At 42.6% G+C, this 24387-nt stretch overlaps 1 protein-coding gene across 3 annotated transcripts in view; it reads left to right on the top strand.

Moving 5' to 3' along the window:
* The window catches only part of CRCP (CGRP receptor component), a 40872-nt gene extending 22345 nt beyond the window's left edge, over nucleotides 1-18527 (top strand). The window contains exons 4-5 of one of the 3 annotated variants that reach the window (XM_053663479.1): nucleotides 9586-9643; nucleotides 16692-18526. In XM_053663479.1, the coding sequence (XP_053519454.1) occupies nucleotides 9586-9643; nucleotides 16692-16841 (208 nt within the window). In that variant the 3' untranslated portion in view covers nucleotides 16842-18526. Of the gene's footprint in view, nucleotides 1-9585; nucleotides 9644-16691 lie in introns of all 3 variants that reach the window. The other 2 variants (XM_037135569.2, XM_053663480.1) reach the window with 2 other exon arrangements.
* The last annotated feature ends 5860 nt before the right edge of the window (nucleotides 18528-24387 follow it).

Below are 24387 nucleotides of genomic sequence, written 5' to 3' on the forward strand. Positions count from 1 at the left end.
TCCATTGATTAACCCAGTAAATCAATCTACCACCTCTTTGAGTTATTTTTTTCTCCAAATACTTTTTTTATATATATAGTAAGAAATTTATTACAAGAATTTAGCCCATGTGATTGTAGGTATTGCCCAGGGAAATCTTAAATCTGTAGGACAGGCTGTTAGAAAAAGCAGACTGAAACTTCCAAACACTTTACTTTTAAAAAGATTTTGTTTATTTATTTTTAGAGAGAGGATAAGGGAGTGAGAAAGGGAGAGAAACATCATTCGATTGCCTGTCGTTCATGCCCGACCAGGGACTGAACTGACAACCCAGGTATGTGCCCTGACCAGGCAGTGAACGGGTGACTTTTTGCTTTGTAGGATGTCACCCAAAAAACCGAGCCACTCCAAAGAGGGCACTTCCAAATATTTTGTAAAGGAGAAGGCCAAGATGCAGGAAAGGTGAACTTGTGAGAGCACCAAAGGTGTAGTGGGTTGAAGTTATTTTAGTCTGAATGTTTTTTGACCATTGTTATAGTCTTTAATGTTGATAAAAACAGACTTGCAGCAGGTTATGTTTACAATGAAAAGAGCAGTAGCTGAATCCTCAGTGGTGTTGTGGCTTTGTTGCCTGTTTTAGGTCCAACCCATATGGCTAATATTTGTGATGTTTGAAGTAGTCAGGGGTGCCTGGCCTTACCGTTAGTGGAAAACCTTTTTTTAGAAGTGCATATCATTGAATGGTTCAGAAATTAGAGGTTAGCTCTGAAAAGTAGGTGAACTTCCAATGGAAGTGTTCCTATAGAACGGGGAGGAAAGGAAAGGTGAGAAGAGAGCGTGTGAGTGTAGGAGAATTAAGGTTTTGGCTGAGTTTTCTGTACACTGCCTTAATCCTGACAGCCAACTCCTTGTTTTACCGATGAGTGAACTGAGTCTCAGATTGGTTATATACATGCCCCAAATCAGGCATATAGTTGGTAAGCGGTAACCTGATAGTGAACTCTTTCATCTTAACCAAAGTGTTCTATAGTTTTTCTAAGAAAGCTAAGTTTGTGTATCAAGATAGTGGACCCATAACCGCATTGTGATTAATAGAGGGGGTGGGGTGGAGGAGGTGGTAGAAGGGGGGGGAATAAATGGTGATTGAAGGAGTCTTGGGGTGGTGAACACAATAAAATAACATGATGTATCATTGTATACCTGAAACCTATATAATTTTATTAACCATTGCCACCCCAATAAATGCAATAAAAAAAAGGGATAGTGGACCCACTGGGCCCTATGGATGTCCTTGCCTGGGCACTGAGAAGGAGCTTTTTCTTCTGGGGGAAAAGAATAGAACTATTCCCTTCCAATAGCCAGGCAAGGGGATATTTCACCCTAGAAATTTGAGTTGACAGTGGACTGATATAAATATTTTTTTAATGTCATTAGTATACAAGTAATTCATGTGTATCGCAGAACAGTTCCATCTTCCCCAGATATTACCTATCCTTTTGTGTAATTAATCCCTTCCCCTATACCCAGTGTCTGGCAAATGATCTGTTTTCTTTTCCTATAGTTGGCGCATTCCAGAAAGTCATGTAAACGGGATCGTAGTACGTAGCCTTTTAAGTGGGGCTTCTTTCACTTAGTATAGTGCGTTTGAGATTCATCCACCACGTTGTTGCATGTATTAGTAGTTTATTGCATTTTATTTGCTGAGTAGTGTTCCATTGTATGGGGTACTGCAGTTTGTTCACTCACCAGTTGAAATGTATTTGAGATAATTCTAGTTTGTGGCATTTATGAATAAAACAACTATTAACGCCCCATACAATGGAAAACACAAGTTTTTGTGAAAACACAAGTTTTCTTTCTCCTGGGTAAATACCCAGGGGTAGGATTGTTGAGTCCTACATCAGCTGAACTTTTAGAAACTGCCAAACTCTTTCCTAAAATGACTGCATCATTTTGCATTTCCCCTAGCAATATAAAAGGGTTCCACTTACTCCATGCCCTCATCAGTACTTGGTATTTTTAGTATTTTTTTATTTTAGCTGTTCTTACTGGTTTGAGGTGGTATCTCATTGTGACTTTAATTTGTATTTCCATAGTAATCAGTAACGTTGAACATTTTCTTATTCTTATTTCACTTGTATTCTTTGGTAAGGTGTCTATTTGGATATTTTGCCCTTTTTTATTTTTTTATTTCTGAATTAAATCCTCACCTGAGGGTATGTTTTGCGTTCTTTTTTAGAGAGAGAGGAAGCAGGGCAGGAGGGTGGGAGAGAGAAACAGAGACTGGTCCTCCTATCTGCCTTAGGACTGGGACTCAAGCCCTCAGCCCTTTGGTGCACAGGACAACGCTCCAGCAACTGAACCACCCGGCCAGGGCTATTTCGGAGTTTTGAGAGTTCTCTATATATTCTGGATATGTCCTTTAGTTCAGTATATAATTTGCAAATATTTAATCTCTGGTTGTGTTTTCATTCTCTTAATACTGTCTTTCTCAGGGCAGAAGATTTTAATTTTGATAAAGTCACATTGATCTTTTCTGTTTTCTTTTGTGCATCCTGCTTTTGATGTTACTATATAAAAACTGTCATACCCAAGATCACAAAGATTTTCTCTTATGTTTTCTTCTAGAAAGATTCATTTTAAGTTAATTTTGAGGCTCCAGTGTAAAATGGGGTTGAGATTCACTTTTTGGTTATGTATAGATTTCCCACTCTTTCAGTACCATTTGTTGGAAAGACTATCCTTTCTCCGTTTAATTGCTTTTGTAGTTTTGTAAGAAATCTCCTGAGTCTGTTTATTCATTCCATATTCTGTTCCACTCATCTGGGTGTCTGCCCTTCTGCCAGTACCACACTGTCTCGATCATTGCAGCTTTACAGTAGATGTTGGAATCAAATAATATGAATTCTTCAACTTTATTTTTCTTTTTCAGAATTGCTTCGGTGTTTCTGTTCCTTTACCTTTTTATATAAAAATTTTAAGTGCTTTTTTTTTAATCTACTTTTCCCATTTCCCTTCCTCCCCCACCTCTGGCAACCACTCATCTTTTCACTATATCTATGAGCTTGACTCTTTTAGTTTTATTTATTTATTTATTTTTAGATTTCAAGTGTAAGAGAGATTATACAATATTTTTATGGCTGGATAATATTCATTCATGTATATACACACACATATATACGTAGAAAAGTTAATTTTCCATATTTTGGCTATTACCAGTAATGCTGCAGTGAAGATAGGGGTACATGTATATTTTCAAGTCAGTGGTTTTATTTTCTTTGGATAAATACCCAAAAATGGAATTGCTGGGTCATATGGTAGTTCTGTTTTTAATTTTATGAGGAACCTTCATATTGTTTTCCATAGTGGCTTCACCAATTTATTGTACATTCCCACCAACAGTACACAGATACACATTTATTTAAAGATTTTATTTATTGATATTTAGAGAGTAGGGAGGGGAGACACAAAGAGAGGGAGAGAAACATCAATCAGGTGCCTCTCACATGCCCCCAACTGGGGACCTGGTCTGCAACCCAGGCTTGTGCTCTAACTGGGAATTCAACCCGCACCCTTTTGGTGCATGGGATGATGCTTTCACCAACTGAGCCACCTGGCCGCTTTTAATAAAATGGTTGATTCCTGGAGCAGATTAACATGTACATAGGTTATTCATGGCTGTCAGAAGCAAAGCTACAGGCAGTGGTTTTCTACAACTAAACGCTAGAGGGGGCTAGCAGGCTTCTTTCACTGTGACTGGGGCCTGGCTCCTCCAGGAGGTAGCCAACCGTGTCAGCCCATTGGAATTCTTTTGGTGTCTGTTATCCAGGCAATTGTTTGCCACATACCACCATCAAGACCTGGACCATCTTTTGCTAGCCAGTGCAGTTTAAGACAGGAAATCAGAGTTATAATAGACACTGTTGAAGTGCTCTTTAATTTTTATATCTGAATATCTTACTAGAATTTTTCAATAACTAATAATAAAATAGAACAGTTATAACAATACACTAAATGAAAGTTATATGAATGTGGTCTCTCTCTCTCTCTCTGTCAAAATACCTTATTTTACTGTATGTACAGCATGGATACACTGGACAGAGGGATGATTCACATCCCAGGTAGAGTGGGGTGTTGTAATGTTACATCACATACTCAAAGTGGTGTGTAATTAAAAACTTAGAAATTGGTTATTTCTGGAATTTTCCAGTTAATATTTTTGGATTGTGGTTGACCGAGGGTAAAGGAACCACTGAAAGCAAAACTGCAGATATGGGTCGAGGGCGGGGGCAACCATAATTGAGATATGAGTGCTTAGGGCAAATGAAGGCATATGAATGAGCCTAGATAGACTGACCAAGACTGAACTTTGGTGGGTTCTGGAGGCTGACTCTAGGAAGTTGAATATCGTACCAAACCCTGTGGAGACTGGGAGAATTATAAGCAGGATAGTAAGATGACCAGATTTACATCTTATTTAAAATGTACTTGTAAGAGTTAGGATAGATGGAAAAAGTGACTTGTAGAAATGGTCAGGAGGGGCAGATATCTTTAAAAAAAACCAGAGTCACGAATATTTTTGTGACTTTATATGGACAGTGGGTGAGAGGGAAGAGTCGAAGACGGCCCTCAGGTTTCTGGCCCGAGTGTCTGGCTCTTAATAAGGTGAGAACTACAGAGAAGAGTGGTTTGTTGGGAGGTGTAGTCAGAGTGCTTTGGGATGTGTGGTTTGTCACTTGTGTCGGTGCTGTCTAGATGGCATTTGGTTACAGAGGTCTGGAGCGCAACTCAGCATGAAAACATGGATTCTTCATTAAAACTCACAGTAGCAGATAAAATTGCAAGTTTTGAATGAGGATGAAAGGTGGCACCATGGAAATGCTACAGAGGCAAGCAGGAAAAAAGAAAACCTAGAAAGAGGTGAAAGAGGAATAGTCAGAAAGATAAGAGAATTGGGAAGTAATGGTCTTGTGGAAGCCACAAGAATAGGTAAGGAGGGAGTGATCAGCACTACTAGATACGCCGACAGGACAGAGCAGGACAGAGAAGCATCCACTAGCATTGTCAACGTGGAGGTCACCGGGCCCTTTAGCGAAACAGTTTTGGGGATCATCCGGGACAGGAGCTAAAAGTGCATTGAGTTGGGAGGTGAAGGGAAGAACGTAGAGACAATAAAAACAGGCTTGGCTATGAAGTCAGCCCACCCAAGCCCCCCAAAAAGGCGAGCCTACGGTACGTGTGGCTGTACCATTTTACCTGAGTGCTTAGCATCCTGGGTAGGAGCAGAGGACTTGCTTAGTTGGTTTGATTCCACGTTGTGTCTTTCAGGGAGCAGCTGAGAATGTATTTGCTGCTCGAAGTCTTACAAGATCCTTTTTGTAACTGGGAACAGTTGCGGCAGTTCAGAGCCTGGCAGAAAAATGACTGTTTGACAAAGTTCCCTTGGTTTAATTGATTTGTAGCCAAGATATCCATTTATTCAGCTATATCTTTTCTCTATTCCTGCTCTTTCTCAGTCCTTTATTTATATTGTTGGATGATGGTGGTTAAAATACTTTTGTTTTGAGTGAGGATTCATGTTTTCTGCCTCAGTTGGGCCTTCAAAACCACTTGATGACAATCGCTAGTCCCTTCACCTGGTTTCTGCAGCTTGTGGTCCTGTTCACCCTCTTCACACCCACACATTGCAGATGGTGACTTTACTTCTGCTTCTCTGAAAAAACTGCCTAAAATGGACTCAGTTCCCTCATGTCGCCTCAAATTTGCTTTTTCTTTCCGCTTTGCTGTGGTCTCAGTAGAGCATGAATCCCCTCCACTGAGACTTTAGACTTCTGTTTTTGTAAGGGTTTTTCCCTTAGATAATTCAGCCTCTCCATGTGCTTGTCTCCTTAGTTGGTAAACATGCTCCAGTCTCCTTCCAGAACCTGCCCTTTTGTGCGACACTGAGCTAAACCGGACCCGCAGCTACCATCGACAGCAATGGTCATTATCCAACACAGCCAGCCTACCTGCATAGCCTTCCGGGAATTCAGTGTCCCCTCAGACCCTGCTTCTTCCTCACACTCTACCCTGATGCTCCACCTGCGTACTCACGACTTTATCATCTGAACTTTGTGTGCCCGTGGCCTGCCACAGTCAGCTCTTTTTTTTTTTTTTTTATCTCTTTTTTTTATTTTATTTTATTTAGTTATTTTTCAAGTACAGTTTTTTGTCTATTTTTCCCATCCCAGCCTCCCCTGCCCCTTGCTCCCCACCTGCCTCCCATTTCCTCCCCCCCCCTTAGTTCTCGTCCCTGTGTCCTTCCTACTTGTTCCTCCAAATCCCTCCCCCTTTTTCCCCTTAACTTCCCTTCCTTCTCCCCTCTGGTCACTATCCCCTTGTTCTCTATTTCAGTGTCTTTGTTTTTTGGGTTTTTTTTTCTGCTTACTTGTTTGTTTTGTTGTTTAGCTTCCTGTTAAAGGTGAGATCATATGGTATTTGTCTTTCAGCACCTGGCCTATTTCACTCAGCATAATGCTTTCCAGTTCCATCCATGTTGTTGCAAAGGGTAGTAGCTCCTTCTTTCTCTCTGCAGCATAGAATTCCATTGTGTATATGTACCACAATTTTTGGATCCATTCATTTACTGATGGGCACCTAGGTTGCTTCCAACTCTTGGCTATTGTAAATTGTGCTGCTATGAACATTGTGGTGCATAGGTTCTTTGATATTGATGTTTTAGGATTCTTAGGGTATAATCCTAGCAGTGGAATTGCTGGGTCAAAAGGCAGGTCGATTTTTATTTTTCTGAGAAAAATCCATACTGTTTTCCATAATGGTTGTACCAGTCTACACTCCCACCAACAGTGAACTAAGGACCCCGTTTCCCCACAACCCCTCCAACATTTGTTGTTTGTTGCTTTGTTTATGATAGCCATCCTGACTGGTGTAAAGTGGTATCTCATTGTGGTTTTAATTTGCATCTCTCTGATAGCTAACGATATTGAGCATCTCTTCATGTGTCTCTGAATGTTCTGTATGTCCTCCTTGGAGAAGTGTTTGTTCAAGTCCTTTTCCCATTTTCTAATTGGGTTGGGCGTCTTCTTAGAGTGGAGTCGTGTAAGTTCTTTGTATATGTTAGAGATTAAACCTTTGTCTGAGGTATCATTGGCAAATATGTTTTCCCATACAGTTGGTTGTCTTGCTAATTTAATACTGTTTTCTTTAGCCATGCAGAAGCTTTTTATTTTGATGAGATCCCATTTGTTTATTCTTTCCTTTACATTCCTTGCTCTAGGGGACATATCAGTAAAGAAGTTGCTGCGTGAAATATCTGAGATTTTCTTGCCAATGTTCTCCTCTAGGACTTTAATGGTGTTATGACTTACATTTAAGTCTTTTATCCACCTTGAATTTATTTTGGTGTATGGTGTAAGTCTGTGCTCAAGTTTCATTTTTTTGCATGTAGCTGTCCAGTTCTCCCAACACCATTTGTTGAAGAGGCTATCTTTACTCCATTTTATGTTACTGCCCCCTTTGTCGAATATTAATTGACTGTAGAGAGTTGGGTTGATTTCTGGGCTCTCTGTTCTGTTCCATTGGTCTATGTGCCTGTTTTTATGCCAGTACCAGGCTATTTTGATTACAGTGACCTTGTAATACAGTTTGATATCAGGTATTGTGATCCCCCCTACTTTGTTCTTCTTTCTCAAAAGAGCAGCTGCTATTCGAGCTCGTTTATGGTTCCATATAAATTTTTGAAGTGTTTGTTCTATGTCTGTGAAATATGCCATTGGTACTTTAATAGGTATTGCATTGAATCTGTATATTGCTTTGGGTAGTATGGACATTTTGATAATGTTAATTCTTCCAATCCATGAACAAGGTATATGTTTCCATTTGTTTGTGTCTTCCTTGATTTCGTTCTTCAGGGCTGTGTAGTTTTCTGCATACAGGTTTTTTACCTCCTTGGTTAGGTTTATTCCCAGATATTTTATTTTTCTTTTTGCTATATCAAATGGGATTTTTCTCTTTATTTCTGCTTCTGCTGATTCACTGTTGGTATACAAAAATGCCTTTGATTTCTGGATATTGACTTTATAACCAGCTGTTTTGCCAAACTCATCAATTAGTTTGAGGAGTTTTTGGGTAGAGTCTATAGGATTTTCCATGTACACTATCATGTCATCTGCAAACAGTGACAGTTTTGTTTCCTCCTTTCCTATTTGGATGCCTTTTATTTCCTTTTCTTGCACAGTCAGCTCTTTTACCTGGCATGTCACGGTATCTCCCCCTGGCCCAGTCTGTGGCTTTTGGCTCTTTAGGTTTCACAATCCCCATGATTTATTATCTGCTTGTTTCCATCCACCCACCTGGTTCAACAGTGCTGGTGGAGGGAGAGTATGACGCGGGGCCCGATTTGGAGCTGGGGCTGCTGCACTCCTTCCACCTCCACCAGGATGCCCTCCCAGTGCTGCTCAGCTTGCAGTCATGCAGGGAGCTGTTGTCCTTGGAACTCGGTGGAAGGAAAACTTCTTCATGGGCAGCCTAGACGGTGGCTACACTATGTGGTAAGGAACCAAGGCCACCTCTGTGCCAGGAAAGACATCCTGTAACTTCATGTCTCACAATGTAACTGCTTCAGTCATATTAACCTGAAATTGCAGTTTGTTTAAAAAAATTGTTTATTGTTCAATTAGAGTTGTTCCCATTTTCCCCCCATTACTCTCCCCTGCCCTGCCCACCCCCCACCTTTCACATTCAGTCCTCCCTCCCAACCCCTACCCCCACCCATTGTCTTTGTCCACGGGTCCTCTATACGTGTTCTTTGACCTGACCCTTCCCCTTCTTTCCTCCATTACCTCCTCCCCTCTGGTCACTCTCAGTTTGCTCTTTATTGCAGTTTAGACATATGTTGTTGGGTGTCTTCAGGTGCCCAAACTTTCAGGCACTTCTCAAACTTAATAAGGAACCATATAATGGTAGTACTTCAGAGCATTTTGAGGTAGGACAAGTACACATTCATAATGTGAATGGGGAGGAAGCAGCCCTGAGGATCTTCCTTCAGTTCCTCTGGAGTAATGCTCTATCCTACTGGCCTTTGCTTTTAGTAGTAAGACATCAGATCAGGGTTGGAAGGAACTTTGATCTTCCTAAGAGTTAAAGTTGCCAAATTATTCTGATTGGTTTTTATTAATCTCCTTTAAGTATTTGATTTATATCACTTGTTTTAAACAAAACATATTAGTTGTCTGCCTTTTCCTTTCCATCTTTGGCCCCACATCTTACCCTCAACCCTAGTCTTCCATTCCATCTCCCCAGTCTCCATTGAATCCATGGTACAGGACAGAAAGCCCGTTAAAGACGGATTTTCTTTTCTCCTTGCACTTCTCGCCGTTTGTCATTGTTTAACTAGTCTTTCTAAGGATTCTCTGAAATCTCCTCTATGTCAAAGCACAGACCCCTTTTTCTTCTGCCTTTGCACCTCAGATAAAAATGGAGGGTGCTTTTGGATCCCCCCTCATAGGCTGTCTTCCTACATGACAAACTGTAAACATCTTGGTAAAGAATCAGGATCCTTAGGGGTGTGAGAGTTTTAAGTGCTTTGTACTTTTTTTTCTTTGACAGAGCTGAAAAACTTCAGCTGCTGAATCACAGGCCTATGACTGCTGTTGAGATCCAGCTGGTAAGTGAAGGAGGCCTGGACTTGGTGTGTGTGTGTGTGTGTGGGGGGGGGTGTCTGGGTTTGACATGCGGAAAGGGCGGTGTACAGACTGACACAGACCAGCCAGGGACCGACATACCTTGAAAAGACTGTCAGATCACTCCATTTCGTCAGTGAAAGGAAGCCTCACCAGTGTGACCCAGTTAGTATGGACTTAGGTCAAGTAGAAGACTGGAGGAAATTTAATTCCTTCCAAAAGGTTTAGGCCTACGGTTTGGTGGCTCTTTGTCTTGCCTGATGTCCTACACAATCCTGGCCATTGCTTCCCTGTAGGGTTATTGCCAACCCAGATGTTGCTTAAAAACATTACATTCAACATGACTTTGGTGGAATTCATCTCCCCTCACTCCTACCCTTTGACCTACTCTTCTGGAATTTTGTTGTGTTGATGTTAATGGAGCACATGTGCACTTTCCTCCGTGTTCTTTCTCCTTCACGCTCCTGGCCCAGTCTCCTAAGCCAGGAACCTGGGAGTCATTCTCTTCCTTCTGCATCATATGCGGTTAGTCCCTAGGCTCCGGCGCTCCTGTCTCCTCTTAGTCTTCCTTCCCCTTGGCACTGCATCACTCCCATCATTGCTCTTTACCCCCGCCCGTGCAGTTATCCTCTCATCGTTCTCCGCGCCTCCAGCCCGCATTCCTCCAGTCCGTCATCTATACCACTATTAGAGTTCACTTTCTAAAACCACACATTTGTTTATTTCCCTGGGTAAAACCATTCAGAGGCACCCCATCACTTGGACAGTCTGAATTGCAGTCACAGCATAAAGCTTCAGAATTGTGGGAGGCAGGTGGAGGAGAGAGTTGAGATGATATAAGGAGAATGTGAAGTGAGGTCCCGTGGTACAGACCGAGCGGTTGCTGCGTGGGCATGCTGCGGCAGTCCCCTTCGGTTGTACAGAGCAAAGAGCATGATTAAGCTACAGACATTCGGCAGGCCATTTAACTGCCAATAAAAAACTTTGGCTACCATGGCTGGTGTGGCTCAGTGGACTGAGTGCCTGCCTGCAAACCGAGGGATCACCAGTTCAGTCTCTGGTCAGGGCACATGCCTGGGTTGTGGGTCAGGTCCCCAGTTGGGGGAATGCGAGGGGTGACAATCGATGTATCTCTTGCACACTGATGTTTCTTTCTCCCTCCCTTCCCCTCTCTCTAAAAGTAATAACCAACAGCTTTGGCTGGAGAATTAATAAAATAAGAATAAAATTGTTTCTAAAGTCAGGAAATTTTGTCAAATTTCCTTCAGAAAAGTGTGGAAGAAAATGGCCCAAAATATCTGTGATCTTTAGAGTTGTTTAAAAACAAACCAACCAACCAACCAACCAACAAACAAAAAACCTTTAAAGGGTCATGGGGCTTTTAATTTCTGACTAAACTGTATTGTCTTTGTGATTTTGTTTCTGCTCTTCAAAATGTAATCAAAATTAAGTTAGAAAAATTTCTTCCACAAACAATGCCTTTCTGGGTAACTGGCCTTTAGGACACATAAAGATTCTTTTTGGGACCCTCTTTATTCTTATGCTTTTGATTGTATTGGAGACTCAACTTAGAGAAGAGAAAAAACAAACAAAACAGCAAGAAACTAATCCCTTTCCCTCTGGGTTGAAGATCCCATGTCCTGCCTCCTACAACTTTAATCAGCAACATATGTTATTCATGGCTTTGTGACAGATGGAAAAGAGATGGGGAAGTTTAGTGCGACCTCATCCCAGAGCCTGTAGAAAGCTTTTTGGGTACTTGGTAAGATTAGCTGCTGTTAAGAATGCCTACTGTGTGCCAGATGTGGTGCTGGGACTTTGTATGTGTCACCTTGATGGCCTCACATAGTCTTGGCTAGTGAGTGGCTGGTTTGGGTCTGTGTGATTCGGAAGTTTCACTGTGTCCCTCCAAACCATGTGCTGTTGCAGAGAGATGTGTGTGGTTACCCTCGGACTCTTCATTCTCTTTTCCTTTCCTTGGTAAAAATTGTGTATGTTGTTTCCCAGTAGTTGGACCATTTCATAGCTAGGTTTTTCCCAGCCTAGTATTTGGCAATAAAAGATAACCAATTATTTACCAAAGTTTGTAGCAACATCTCTTCTCACCAGAGTGGGATAAAAAATTAGGTTTTCACATAGAGCGGAAACTACAAAGTACTTGAGAATTTCCCCATGTTAACCTCACAACTGTTTATGCCCCCAGGTCCAGAAGTAACCCCTGCATCTAATACCATTTGTTAGTGTTCAGTTTTTGAGGCTGAAGCGGCTCTTTCTCAGCTACACCTCAGCCATGATTTGTTGTGATCCTCAGACCCGCAGCCTGCCGTCTGGGCAGAGTGAGGAAGCCCCCCAGCTTCTGCCCATCCCTTCTAGAGCCTTCTGGTCTGAAGACAGGACAGTGAACCCCATGGCCTCACAGGCCACTCTGCTGAATAGCACTACTGTCTATGCCTTTTATAATTTAGTGATTAAAATGTTTTGAATTACATAGTTTTATAACTTACAAAACACTGTAATGGGTGTTTTCAGTTGGTCCTGACCATACATTACTTTCATTTTATGTTATGGAAAATTGAAATTTGCAGAGGTTAAGTGAACTGCTCTTGGTCAGAGAGCTGAAAGTGTCAGTGACTGTTAGATTTGGAGATATTTGAGGAAAGTAGGAGGTTAGGCCTGGCAGCTTAAAATGAGAAGCAACCATTTTTGTAGTTCATCTGCTGAGTTTGACAGCCCCTGGTCAAAGATCGATGTAATCTTCATAGATAATTAGAAACATTTATCATTTATGGTGACCCATCAGCAAATACTTTGGATTTTTAAATTTCATTTGCCTTTATATTCTGAAAAACTCGAAACCTTTGGTATCAGAATGTTGAGATGGTGCTTTGCGCTTCTTTATTTTGGCTCTGTTTCTTATGTATTGGGAAGAAAAGGTGAATAATATCGTTATTCTTGATTACCATAGTGATCTAAGATGGGTTAGTACGTTTTTGATTTCTGAGTTTCTTTTTGTGTATATTTCATTTTGCTTATGTAGCTTGGGTTTTCTTTCTGTGACTGGGAATCTTGGGTTGAAAAGTTCTTGACTGTAATTATCCCTGAGGGTTGTGTGCTAATCAAAGCTGCTCTTGGAGAATTTGGCAAAATGGAAAGCTCTTCAGCCCTCTGCCGAGAACACAGCTTGCTAACACCTCATCTCAGTGTTGTATCTGCCACACTCAGAGATTGGAAGGCAAGAAGGTGGCCCGTTGAAGCTCTCTCCATGTGTTTTTCTACAAAGAAAGGCCTCTTGGAGGTCATGTAACCCAGCTCTTTTAAACCAGTGGATTCAGTCTGCCCTGTGCCTCTCAGAGAGAGGAAGAGACAGAAACCTCCCTGTGGTGGACGGCATGGTGTTCTAGAAGAGCTGGGACGCACAGTTGAGAGACCTTGCCCCTGCTTGCTCTGGGACCCAGATTGAGTTTCCTTATAACGCTGAGCCTCCACTTATCTGTACGTCGTCCATCTCGACTTTGTGGGCAGCATTCTGGAGAAGCCCTGGTGGCAGCGATTCCAGGAAAGCCCCCCGTAAACTGTGGAGCACTGTACAAATCCTGGTGGGAGGTCGTCCCTGCTGTAACAGTAGTTCAGATCTTCTTCACCCTCTTTCCTGAGACAGGAAACAGTTCGTCAGCAACTGCATACGCCAGTTATTCCTGAACTGGGAGACATTCTTCTCTCAAATGGAGGTCATCCTTTCTCAGGGTCAAATCAGATTGGTTACACCCTTCTTCCTCCTTCATTCTTGGGAGGGAGTCTGTGTTAGATCATTGCCTTTTACAGGCCCTGATTTTGCATGTCCTGTTTTAAAATGGGCTTTGAGGGACTTCTTCTTCTTCAATAGAGAAGTTACACTTTATTGAGCCTTTGAATCTTTAGAAAATGGACATTTGATTTCACAGCATGATGGGAAGTAGCTTCATTGGTTCACTCAGGATCTTCCTCACCCAGGAACACCCAGGATTACCCTCTAGTTGTGGGAACATTTTTGTGCTGACAAATGAAGAGACCAGTGTTTCGTCCCCAGTTTGCAGTGTGATCTTTGATGTGTCATCTGACTTCTTTAGTTTCTATACTGTTATTTGTAAAGAGAGGCAGTAGACTGATTTCAGGATTTTTAAGCCTAGCTTGTCATCTTTCTTCACTTAAATTTGCCCATATTTCTTTCTATTTTTTAAATTTTATTGATTATGCTATTACAGTTGTTCTATTCCCCCCTTCATTCCCCTCCACCCAGCACCCTCCTCCTCTACCATTCCCCCCTTTAGTTTATGACCATGTGTCTCAAGTTCTTTAGATTCTGTATTTCCCATACTATTCTTACCCTCCCCCCTATCTATTTTCTACCTACCGTCTATGCTACTTATTTTCTGTACCTTCTTTCCCCTTCTCCTCCTCCCACTCTCCTGTTGCTAACCCTCCATGAGATCTCCATTTCTATGGTTCCTCCCCTGCTCTAGCTGTCCTCTTAGTTTGCTTTTGTTTTAGGTGTGGTTGTTAATAACTGTGAGCTTGCTGTCCTGTCACTGTTCATATTTTTTATTTTCTTTTTTGTAGATAAGTCCCTTTAACATTTCATATAACAAGGACTTGGTGATGATGAACTCCTTGAATCTGATCTTATCTGAGAAGCACTTTATCTGCCCTTCCATTCTAAATGAAAGCTTTGCTGGATAGAGCAATCTTGGTTGTAGGTCTTTGGATTTCATGACTTGGAATATTTCTTTCCAGCCCCTTCTTGCCTGTAAGGTCTCTATTGAGAAATCAGCTGAAGGTCTGATGGGAACTCCCATGTGGGTAACTGTCTCCTTATCTCTTGCTACTTCTAGAATTCTCTCCTTCATTTTAATCTTGGGTAATGTAATGATGATGTGCCTTGGTGTGTTTCTTCTTGGGTCCAACTTCTTTGGGACTCTCTGAGCTTCCCGGATTTCCTGGAAGTCTATGTCCTTTACCAGATTGGGGAAGTTCTCCTTTATTATTTGTTCAAATAAGTTTTCCACTCGTGGCTGTTTCTCTTCCCCTTCTGGTACCCCCTATAATTCGGATGTTGGAGCGTCTAAAGATGGCCTGGAGGTTTCTAAGTTTCTCCTCATTTTTTGAATTCTTATTTCTTCATATTTTTCAGTTTGGTTATTTTTTTCTTCCTTCTGGTCCACTCCCTTGATTTGAGTCCCAGTTTCCTTTCCATCGCTATTGGTTTCCCGTGCATTTTTCTTCATTTCAATTAGTTTAGCCTTCATATGTTCCTCTAATTTGTGGCTAAAATCAACCAGTTCTGTGAGCATCCTGATCACCAGTGTTTTGAATTGTGCATCTGATAGGTTGGCAATTTCTTGTTCGTTCGCTTAGAGTTATGGGCTCTGGGACTTTCAGTTCTTCTTGAGCCATGTTTCGGTCTGTTCACGCCTGTTATGTATGAGGGGCGGAGCCTTAGGTGTTCACCAGGGTGGGGCCACCCAGGTTGTTGGGTTGTGACGCTGTATGTGGGGGCGGGGTCAGAGAGGGACGATGGTGGTCTCCTCTGTTGCTTCCCGCCCCTGGGGCCTGCAAGGTCTGTCTCACTGCTGGCTCCTTCACTGGCTGGTTTATATCTGCTCATGAATGTGTGACTGCGGTCAGCCAGCCGCCTTGTGCCCTCACTGAGTCTGCCCCTCGTAACCCCACCTGGGATCCGCCAACTGCTGCCCGGTGCCTGGGTCGCCTGGGTCAGTCTGACCAAGTTTTCCTGCACAACCCCACTCTGCCAGTCGCTGGCTCCGCCCCTCTTACCAGTCTGGCTGACCAGTTCCTTGTTGTTGGACTTCTGTGTAGTTCAATTTTCTGTGTTTTGACTGCATTTTTTGTTACTAAAATTTCATTGTCTTTAAACTTGGTTGTGCAGGAAGGCACAGTGTTTCCACCTATGCCTCCATCTTGGCGGAAGTCCTCTTTTTAAAATTATTTACTATTTATTTATTTATTTTTTTTACTTTTAAAATCTGCCCATATTTCTTTCCAGAATTCCTTTTGGTGTTAGTTGCCAGATGTCAGAGGTTGCTGTGGGAAGTGTCATAGAATAGGACACTTGACACCTGTAGCTGGAAAGGCTGTTTGTAATAGCGCACACCAGAAGTGAATCTGATTAAACAGCTTGGCTGCCTGTGTACTTCCGAAAGGAGGGCTGATGTATTTGTGTTCACTAACATACTGAGAATTAGAGGTGAAGCTTAGAAAACTGGCTTGTGGTTGTGGCTGTCGCTGTGTGTTTGGATTCCCAGGACCATGTTGAAAACCAGGCTTTAAGGAGACCTTTGATGAGGCAAGTGTGATTGCTTTCCAGCTGTCACTCACGACTTCTGTTCTGCGTTCTCAGGAGGCGACTAAGGCCAAGTGGTGTGTGTTAGAGTTGGGTCGGCCTGACTTGGAATTCTAGTTTTGCCCCTTTGCCAGGGTTGTTGTGAGGATAAAAGAAATAGTGGATATGAAGTGTAAGGCGCAGTACCAGGCATGTAAGCTCCCTAAAGAGCTGTTAGTGGTGGGGTTAATGAGGATTGGAAAAAATACAAAAGCCACTTGGCACATAGTGGGCAGTCATCAGATGAGTTGTTGATATAGTTTATAAGTTACAGATGAACTTGTTGTGAAATACACAATTTATAGAGCATCATTTCACTCCCCAGAGGTGTTTTCTTTGCATATACAACATATTCACATGTGTATAAAGGTATAGAACTGGTAGGGTGTTCTTTTTCTTTAAAGAAAAATGCTAACCTGCAACTCTCTTTTCCCTGACCTATTTTGAGCAGTTGCAAACTTCACTTATCCTGAAATTTCAGCTAGCTACTCCCTCTTGTGAAGCAAAGATGGGGAGGACCTAGTGACTCGACGTGGCTCAGGAACCATGCCCTGAGCTCTGTGCTAAGAGGCTGGGCTGGGATTGGGACCAACAAGGGGTGGCCCAGCCTGGGAGGCTCATTTGTAACCCCTGGAGGCTTCTCTTCCCTCCGGCAGATGGTGGAAGAGAGTGAAGAACGGCTCACAGAGGAGCAGATCGAGGCGCTCCTGCACACCGTAACAAGCATCCTGCCTGCAGGGCCGGACGAGGAGCAGCAGCAGCACACCAACCATGATGTGACAATGGATGAAGAGGACTCAGCATAGGAGGGTGCAGCTGGCCTGAGCATCTCACAGAGTTGAAAGGCCCAGCAGCCGTTTTTCAGACATGGAAGATTGTTTAGTTTCACCCTCTCCCCCAACAGACCTGATTTCATGATTAGTTGGGTAAATCATAAAAAATAAGACTTTCTCAAAAAATAAGCTAAAAAGAAATACTTAGCCCCCAGGAGAAGAAACACAGTGAAGACAGGCTGAGGTTGTCAGGGCAGAGCTAAAGGAGGACAGAGTCAAAGAGGACAATGGCTGTGGAGTCCTCTGCGGTAAAAATATTTCTTCTCCAGCCTTTGCCACAACTGTGGGGGAGTCTTTTATACACAGCTAGTGACATACTTGCATTGCCTTTGATGGGCTGTGTCCTACTAATTAGTTTCATCTCCTTCCCTAGGAACTTTCCAAGCAGCGGTGTGACAGGGTGCAGCCAAGAGGGGGACCCCAGATAGAGATTTGGAATGGGGCCCAGAACTCATGGTGTCCAGAAAATACTAGGATGTCCTCACCCCCCCCCCCCAACAGGTGTGAGTTGGGGGAAGGGACGAATGGAGCAGGGCCATTGAGAGCTGTTTTGTACAGCAACAGCTTTGCAGCTAACCTCTGGCAGGGTCATTTGACATATCTATAACCTTTAACTGGTTTCATGGATATGTTAAATAGCTGTGGCCATGCTTTGAACCAGGGGGATGGAAGTAACTTCCACCCAAATGTAACCGGGGGGCAGGTTCACTGAGTTACAGTGCCCGTGTGAGAGCTTGGACAAGACTGGTTCCACGACATGGAGCCATGGCTGTCCAGACTCACATTGGCAGCCCAGTAAAGCTGGAAGGATATGGGAGTGCTGGCAAGTGTAGCGATTGTGGGAGGAGCCAGAAATGGGGCTGCAGAGGAGGGTTAGCGTGAGGGATTTAAACCCAGACTCAGCAGCCATGTGAGAGAGAGCCACGCGGCATTGGCAGAGTGAAGACCCCGGCCCCGCAGCCATGTGAGAAGGAGAGAGCCATGTGCTTCTGGCGGAGTGGGAACCCCAGCAGCCATGTGGGAGAGTACCATGTGGCTTTGCCAGAGTGCGGACTCCTGCATCCATGTGAGAGAGAGAGGATCATGCGGCTGTGGCAGTGCAGAGAGTCACATGCTTTTGGCCAGAGTGGGGACCCCCCGCAGCTGGGGTAGAGAGACTCACCATGTGGCTTTAGCAGAGAACTGCCACTCGGCTTTGGCAGAGTGGTGACACCCCCTCCCCACAGCTCTGGTAGAGAGAAGAACCATGCGGTTTTGGCCAGAGTGGGGACCCCTGCAGCTTTGGTAGAAGAGGACCACAAGGCCTTGGGGTGCTCCCTTTGGTAGCGTGGCCTGGGAAGTAGGAGAGACTTTGCCTGGAAGAAGGGTGGAAGAACTCTTGCCAGTAGGCCATGAGAAGGTGCCACATGTCTTTGGATTAATTAGAGATCCTGCCTGGACAGCAACACAGCCGACAGTGCCAGCGACCTGAAACATGGACATTTGCTTTTCCAGAGTTACGGTACCCTGAATTAGGGCAGCGGGTAAGGGAGCATTGTGGGTGTCTGTGGGTATCCAAAAGGACTGATATTTTAGTGGAAACATTGGGTCACTACTTTAAGTCTGTATAGCTTTAAATAAACATTTCCTTTCCTTTTCACAAATCTCTGGCATTGAGAGATGTCTTTCCTCTGGCGGCAGACATAACAAACGTGTGTGTGTGTGTGTGTGTGTGTGTTTGGTAACAGTTTTTGGCATCCCTGGGTGGGTCAAATAACTGCCCCCCCTTGGACCTCTGTTCTGTAACAGGGACAGAGTGCCATTGGGATAAGAAGCGAGTTAGGAGAATGCAGCAAGCTGGCCAGAGACTCCCCGAGCAGCTCCAGTTAAGTGAGCCACCAAACTTGGCTCACCTTAAAGGAACCTTTTCCTCAAACACAGCAGAGGTGAGACAAGAACAGGTCTGGCCAACTGTCCTCAGGTCTAAAGTCCCTTTTCCTGTAATGGCACAGGCTTTATCTACAAGCTCAAGGTTTAGTCTTCAGTGTTTGGGCACAGCTCATTCCAGTTGAAAAGAGACACTTCCAACTGAGTGACTGGCAACAGAAGTACAGCGTTGGTTGCCTTTCTGCTTGCCCTGGGCAGGTGCCTCTTGTTAAGACTTTGTGAGCTTCATTTGCATAAAGGATAAATTATTTAAATCTTTTAAAAGGGCATAATTATGTACCTTTTTTCATAGATAATATGTAAGAACTAGAAGTTGATTAATAAGAATTTGAATTAGTTGGCTGTTGCAGAGTTATTTCAGGTTTTTAAAATATTAAGATAATTTCTGTGTGAAGAGCTTGTTAATATTCAGGTTTTGGAGAGTGTAGTAGCTCCAGATACGTGGTTGCCTTTGGTCCTAGAAATATTGAAAAAAGTCTTAATTTCTCACATTCACTTGGCACCCTATTTGAGGAAGAAAATGCCCGTAGACATTAATTTTCCAAATTGGCACTTGCTTTGTTATAAGATTATATATTTTCAATGCTGCTATTAATTAGATTACTTCCCACTCCCTGGTCACTTCCAGGTTTTCATTTCCTTTAGCTCCTCCCCTCTCCCAGTTTAATGCTGTCAGTCTTGACCTTATCATCTGAGGATCCAGGGAAATCTGCCTACAGGCAACATTGAAGTGACAGGTCATTTATTTTGAAATCTTTCTGCAGTAGAAGGAACTTTACCACGGGCTGTTGATTTATTTATTAGTCAAGGCATACAGATGCCCATGTATTACTATTTCATCTTAACCCTGAGTGTGTTAGATTTTTTACTTGAAGGATTTAGGGCTTAATCTATTTAATAATAAGTTGTTTCCAGTTGACTGCCAACTTGTATTATTTTTATAAATATTTGAACAGTTTGCTTTTCTATGGATAGAAACCAAGTGAAATCCGACTTAAGTGTAAAATGTGATTTTTAAAAGTTCAGTCTACTTAGATCTAAATTCTGTGTTGAAATTCAGGAAGATTTTTAGTTTTTATATTTGGGGTCTGAATGTAGCCTCCTTTTCTGATTAAACCACACAGGGTCTGGAATGCTCATCTTTCATCAGAAACATTTTGTGTAATATTCCTGTTGCATTAGCAATAAACATTCTAGATGTGAAAAGTCGTAATTTACACAAGGAACTCAGGAGTTTTTAATTTTATTATATCTTCTATATGGTTTCAGTTTTTGGCCATGTGATTGTTTTATTTAAAAAGAAAAGAGTGTTGTTACCTGCCGCGGTCCGACCGCAGCGGGTCAAGGGGTCCCACAGGTGAGGGTAGGCGTCGGCGCTGGGTAACAGACGACATCACGCCTCAAAGGACAGTGAAGCTCTGTTCTGTTTATTGCAAGTACAAGCAGGTTTTTATATTTTCATTTTAGGTAGTGATTAACATTTGCAGTATAACATGATCATTTAAGCAGAAAAAATCAATACAAAGGTAATCAGTAAAAGTACGAAAGTTCCCATAAATTTAGTTAAAGATTATTTTAACTAGGAGAGCCATTAATCAGACAATTAGAAGTATCTTATTGTATATTAAAATCTCTCAGAATTTGTCATAGGGCAAAAGGATACGCTAGATTGAGTAGAGAAAATAGGAAATTTATTATAAGGCCCTTGTGATGTCTAACTTAGCTATCTACCTTTTTTTTGCTTAAAATGTTTTTCTGTGTACTATAAATTCTGACTCCTTAGTAACTGTTTAGTTTGTAATAACTAACTAGCTTTTGTTATTTCTTTGCCTGTCTAGTTGATATATATTCTTATTCAAGGTAAAGGAGGGGCTACTCCTATGTTGCAGGGGGCTTTTAAGGGTACTTCTTTTAAATTTCTCTAGGAGTTCTTTTATAGACATGTTTTGTACTTTGATTCCCTCTAAGAAAGTAGTGAGATCATCTCCTGATTTCCTAGAGTATTCTATCTTAGCTTGGGTGTTTTTCCAATGATCTGTTATTGATTAAGCTTGAATTCTCAGATTGTTCTGATTGTTTCCTTGTACCTATATTCCCTGACGTTCTAGTATGATATTATTATTCTGTTCATTGAGCCGGGAAAGGTCTAGGCACACTATCTGAATCACTGCCAGGGTATTCATAATGATTAAAGCAAAAAGGGTCATGATCCCCAAAGCAAGCACAATCACAATAGGTATTGCAGGGCCTTCCATGCCACGTCCACCAGGTTGGAAACTGCTTCCTTGAAGTCTTACACCCCCTCTCAGGACCTTGTCACAGAGAGAGGGATCCAACAGTGGACGCGGCAGTGGACGTGGCAGTTACCAAACAGCCATTGGGGTCCTGCTGCCCTCCACCGCCCTGTAGGTGAAATCCCAGAGGCAAAGGTTTGGTGAGGAAGGAGAGGAGTCTTGATTCAAAAGCTTCACAGTTTTGGAACAGCAGCTTTCCACATGCATTAGTCACTTAGGCCTATCAGTTAAGGCTAAACTCTTTAACACCTGAGTTCTAACATTTCCCCTGTTAGTTTTGATTATCTCATTTCTATAGGATTAGTTTGCAAACTAAAACAACATAAGATACAAAAGCTACACAATTTGGGGAGAATGGCAGGTTTCTGCCACAGAGGTCGTCCTCTCTAGACCACACACTCAAAGAATAACACTGCCACCCTCTGCCAGGCCAGCCCGATCCTAGGCTGTGCCCGGGTTCCTTCCCATCCAAAATACTGTCCACCGGGAAATGCGGGCAGCTGCAGCACGATCATCCAGGCATCTTGGAGGAACAGAGCCAGCCAGAACCCCAAGAGAGCCCTTTTATTTCACATCTGGCCCATAATTCCATGCACTCTGGAGGCTTTCAGCTTGTCAGCCAATCCCATCCTTGACTGTTTACCATGGCCTCCGACAGCTTCCTCCTACAGCCCTCCCTACATCTCCCCAGTGATCCGATCAGCTTTCTCCGTATCAGTATGTCCATCTACATGTTCTTGGCCTCTGTAAGAGTTATGTAGTTGACAGTTAAATTTTATCCCAAACATGGCGGCTGAAGCCCAGTTCAGTCACTGGAAGAGAGGCAGCACTGAGGGAACCTGGGGCAGGCTCTGCAGCATGGCAAGAGAAAAATTTTGGTGTCCTCATTAATCGCCAGAGCCAGAAAATGGGAAAGGGAGAAGGGAGGATAGTCAGCAAATAGAGCTGAAGTCTGAAACCAACAATGACTGTTCATATTCCTGAATGTGAGACAGGATAGTAAGAAGCTAGAATTCTTAGGCAAGTGGAATGGGGGAAACATACAAAATGAAACAAGGTCAAACAGTTTGAGCAATTTATAGCCAGCTGGTGAATTGAAGACCTTATATTCTTTAACCAAGGACACTTGAGAGCAAATGGTGTACACCTCTTCTCCACATAGCCTCCCTGACGATAAACCAGGGGTGACCTGGGAAGAGAGGAATGCAAATGGAGTGGTGACACCAGAACTAAGGGAGCCAGTTTGGAAAGAAGCCGTGTGACTCCCCTGTCATTACCTGCTCTGTCTGCGTGTCTGTGTTCCCCCTGTTCCTAGGGGGAATTTCCCCCTCCCAAATTCCCACATTTCCCCTACGTAAACTCCCTTCTGAAAGCTGAAGGAAAGGTGGATGTTAGGGTTTTATCCTACCGCTTCTCAGACTGCTAGCTTTGATACTAATGAAAGCACAAGTATAGTCCAATCTCCATCTCTGCTTTTTGGCTGAGCTGCAACATGCAGCATGAGCCCTGGACTTGATTGCCCTCTGGTTTTAAATGCAAGTTGAAATTTTGAGTCAACTTCCAGGCCATCCTTTAACTATCTAGAGAGAATGGAGGACACCACAAGCCACCATATCTTGTTTACACGCGAACTTTCTAGGCTGTTGCCCACAACCAATGCAAAAGCAGCAAGTACTTCTTTTTTTATGGATTATGCACCTTCTTGATTTACCTCCCAAACCCCTTACCTATAGGCAATGTAAATTCTTTCAAAACAACTTGTCTTTCTTCCCTACACTTACTGTATAAAAGAGCTCTGTCGGCGGCGGCGTCTTTGTCTTCGTTAAGCCCTGCGGCTGGTGGTTTAGCCTGCATGCCCCAGGACCTGGTGCTTTTCTGGCCAGCACTTGGCCAGAAAACCCTTTCAGAAAAAACTTTCAGCCTCAAAAGTTATTGTTTAACAAACATTGAAGAAGGTAAGGCTTTGAGAACTAATGCCAGCATCTGGTGCAAAGACTATTAACTAGATAGACTTTTAGGTTTACTGGCCTTTGTTATTGGACTTTTGTAGCCTCGCAATTCTTTTTCTTTTTTTTTTTTTTAGGGTTAAGTCCTGGTTTCTAACAGATTTTTGTTGTTGTTGTTATCTGTTAGGAAGGTACTGCTGAGCTTTTTAAAAAGTAAATGAACTCCAGTTAGATTTTACCCAGATAAAAGCGGGGACCCCAAAAAACCCAGAATTATCTTCTGGAAGACTGCCCCTTGTAGTACAGGTTGCCCCCACTAGGTGAGAGGTCTAGGAACCCATCTGTATCAGTGTACCAGCTGGTGTTGTTGTGAGAGGCTGCATTTGGCTCCAGTGAATTTTTTTTGAAGATTCAGCGCTTCTGCCCATTTCATGAGTGGTTTATGAGTGCACCTGTCCACACCTTGCTGAATGTGCAGCAGTTTTTGACCCAAAATGGCATGACCCCCACGCTCCATCTTCCCTATACACCTGATCTTGCCCCTGAGGGACTGTTTCCTCAGATGAAAAAAGTCCTCAAAGGAAAACGTTTTGCCAGTGTGGAAGAGGTGGAAAAAAATGGCAGAAGCACTAAAAGGCATCAAAATCAAGGAGTTCAAAAACTGTTTTGAACAGCGGAAAAAACTTTGAAAGTGACTGAAATTTAAATGTGTCAGAGTAAATACACAATTTTTTAATAAATAAATTTTGGTTTTGGGGGGTCCCCCTTATATAAAACTTGCTTCTTTTTGCTTAGAGTATGACCCACTGTTACCTCAGATGACTTCCCATTGACTGAGGACTCAAGACAGTGGGTTTCATTTACCTAATCGACTGTCGTGTAACCATACCAGCAGCTCTCAGGAACTTGTATCAGTACTTCAGTCAGAGGTGAATAAAGCTCCGGTATAGTCTTCCCTGTCTTTTTTCTACCCTTTAACCAGTTTAACACCACTCATGTCAATTGATTATTTCTCAGTAAATGACAAATTGGATCACATACCCTTAAAAAAATCAACCTTATTTAATTACACAATGAACAAAGGGCAAAAAAGGAAGCAAAACTGCCTAGAGACCCATATGTGTGTGTGTGTGTGTATGTATGTATGTATATATATAAAATATATAATTCATATGCCATAAAATTTACCCTTTTAAAGTATAATTCGTTGGTTCGAATATAATCACAAGATTGTACAACTATCACCTCTTCCTAGTTCCAGAATGTTTCAGTCACCCCCACAGTGGAGAGCAGTCACCTCTATTCCCATTTCTTTCATAGCCTCTGGCAACCACATTAACATATATTTGTTTT

The sequence above is a fragment of the Artibeus jamaicensis genome, unplaced genomic scaffold (assembly GCF_021234435.1).
Source record: "Artibeus jamaicensis isolate MK-2021 breed Jamaican fruit bat unplaced genomic scaffold, CSHL_Jam_final contig_3182, whole genome shotgun sequence".
Taxonomy (NCBI): domain Eukaryota; kingdom Metazoa; phylum Chordata; class Mammalia; order Chiroptera; family Phyllostomidae; genus Artibeus; species Artibeus jamaicensis.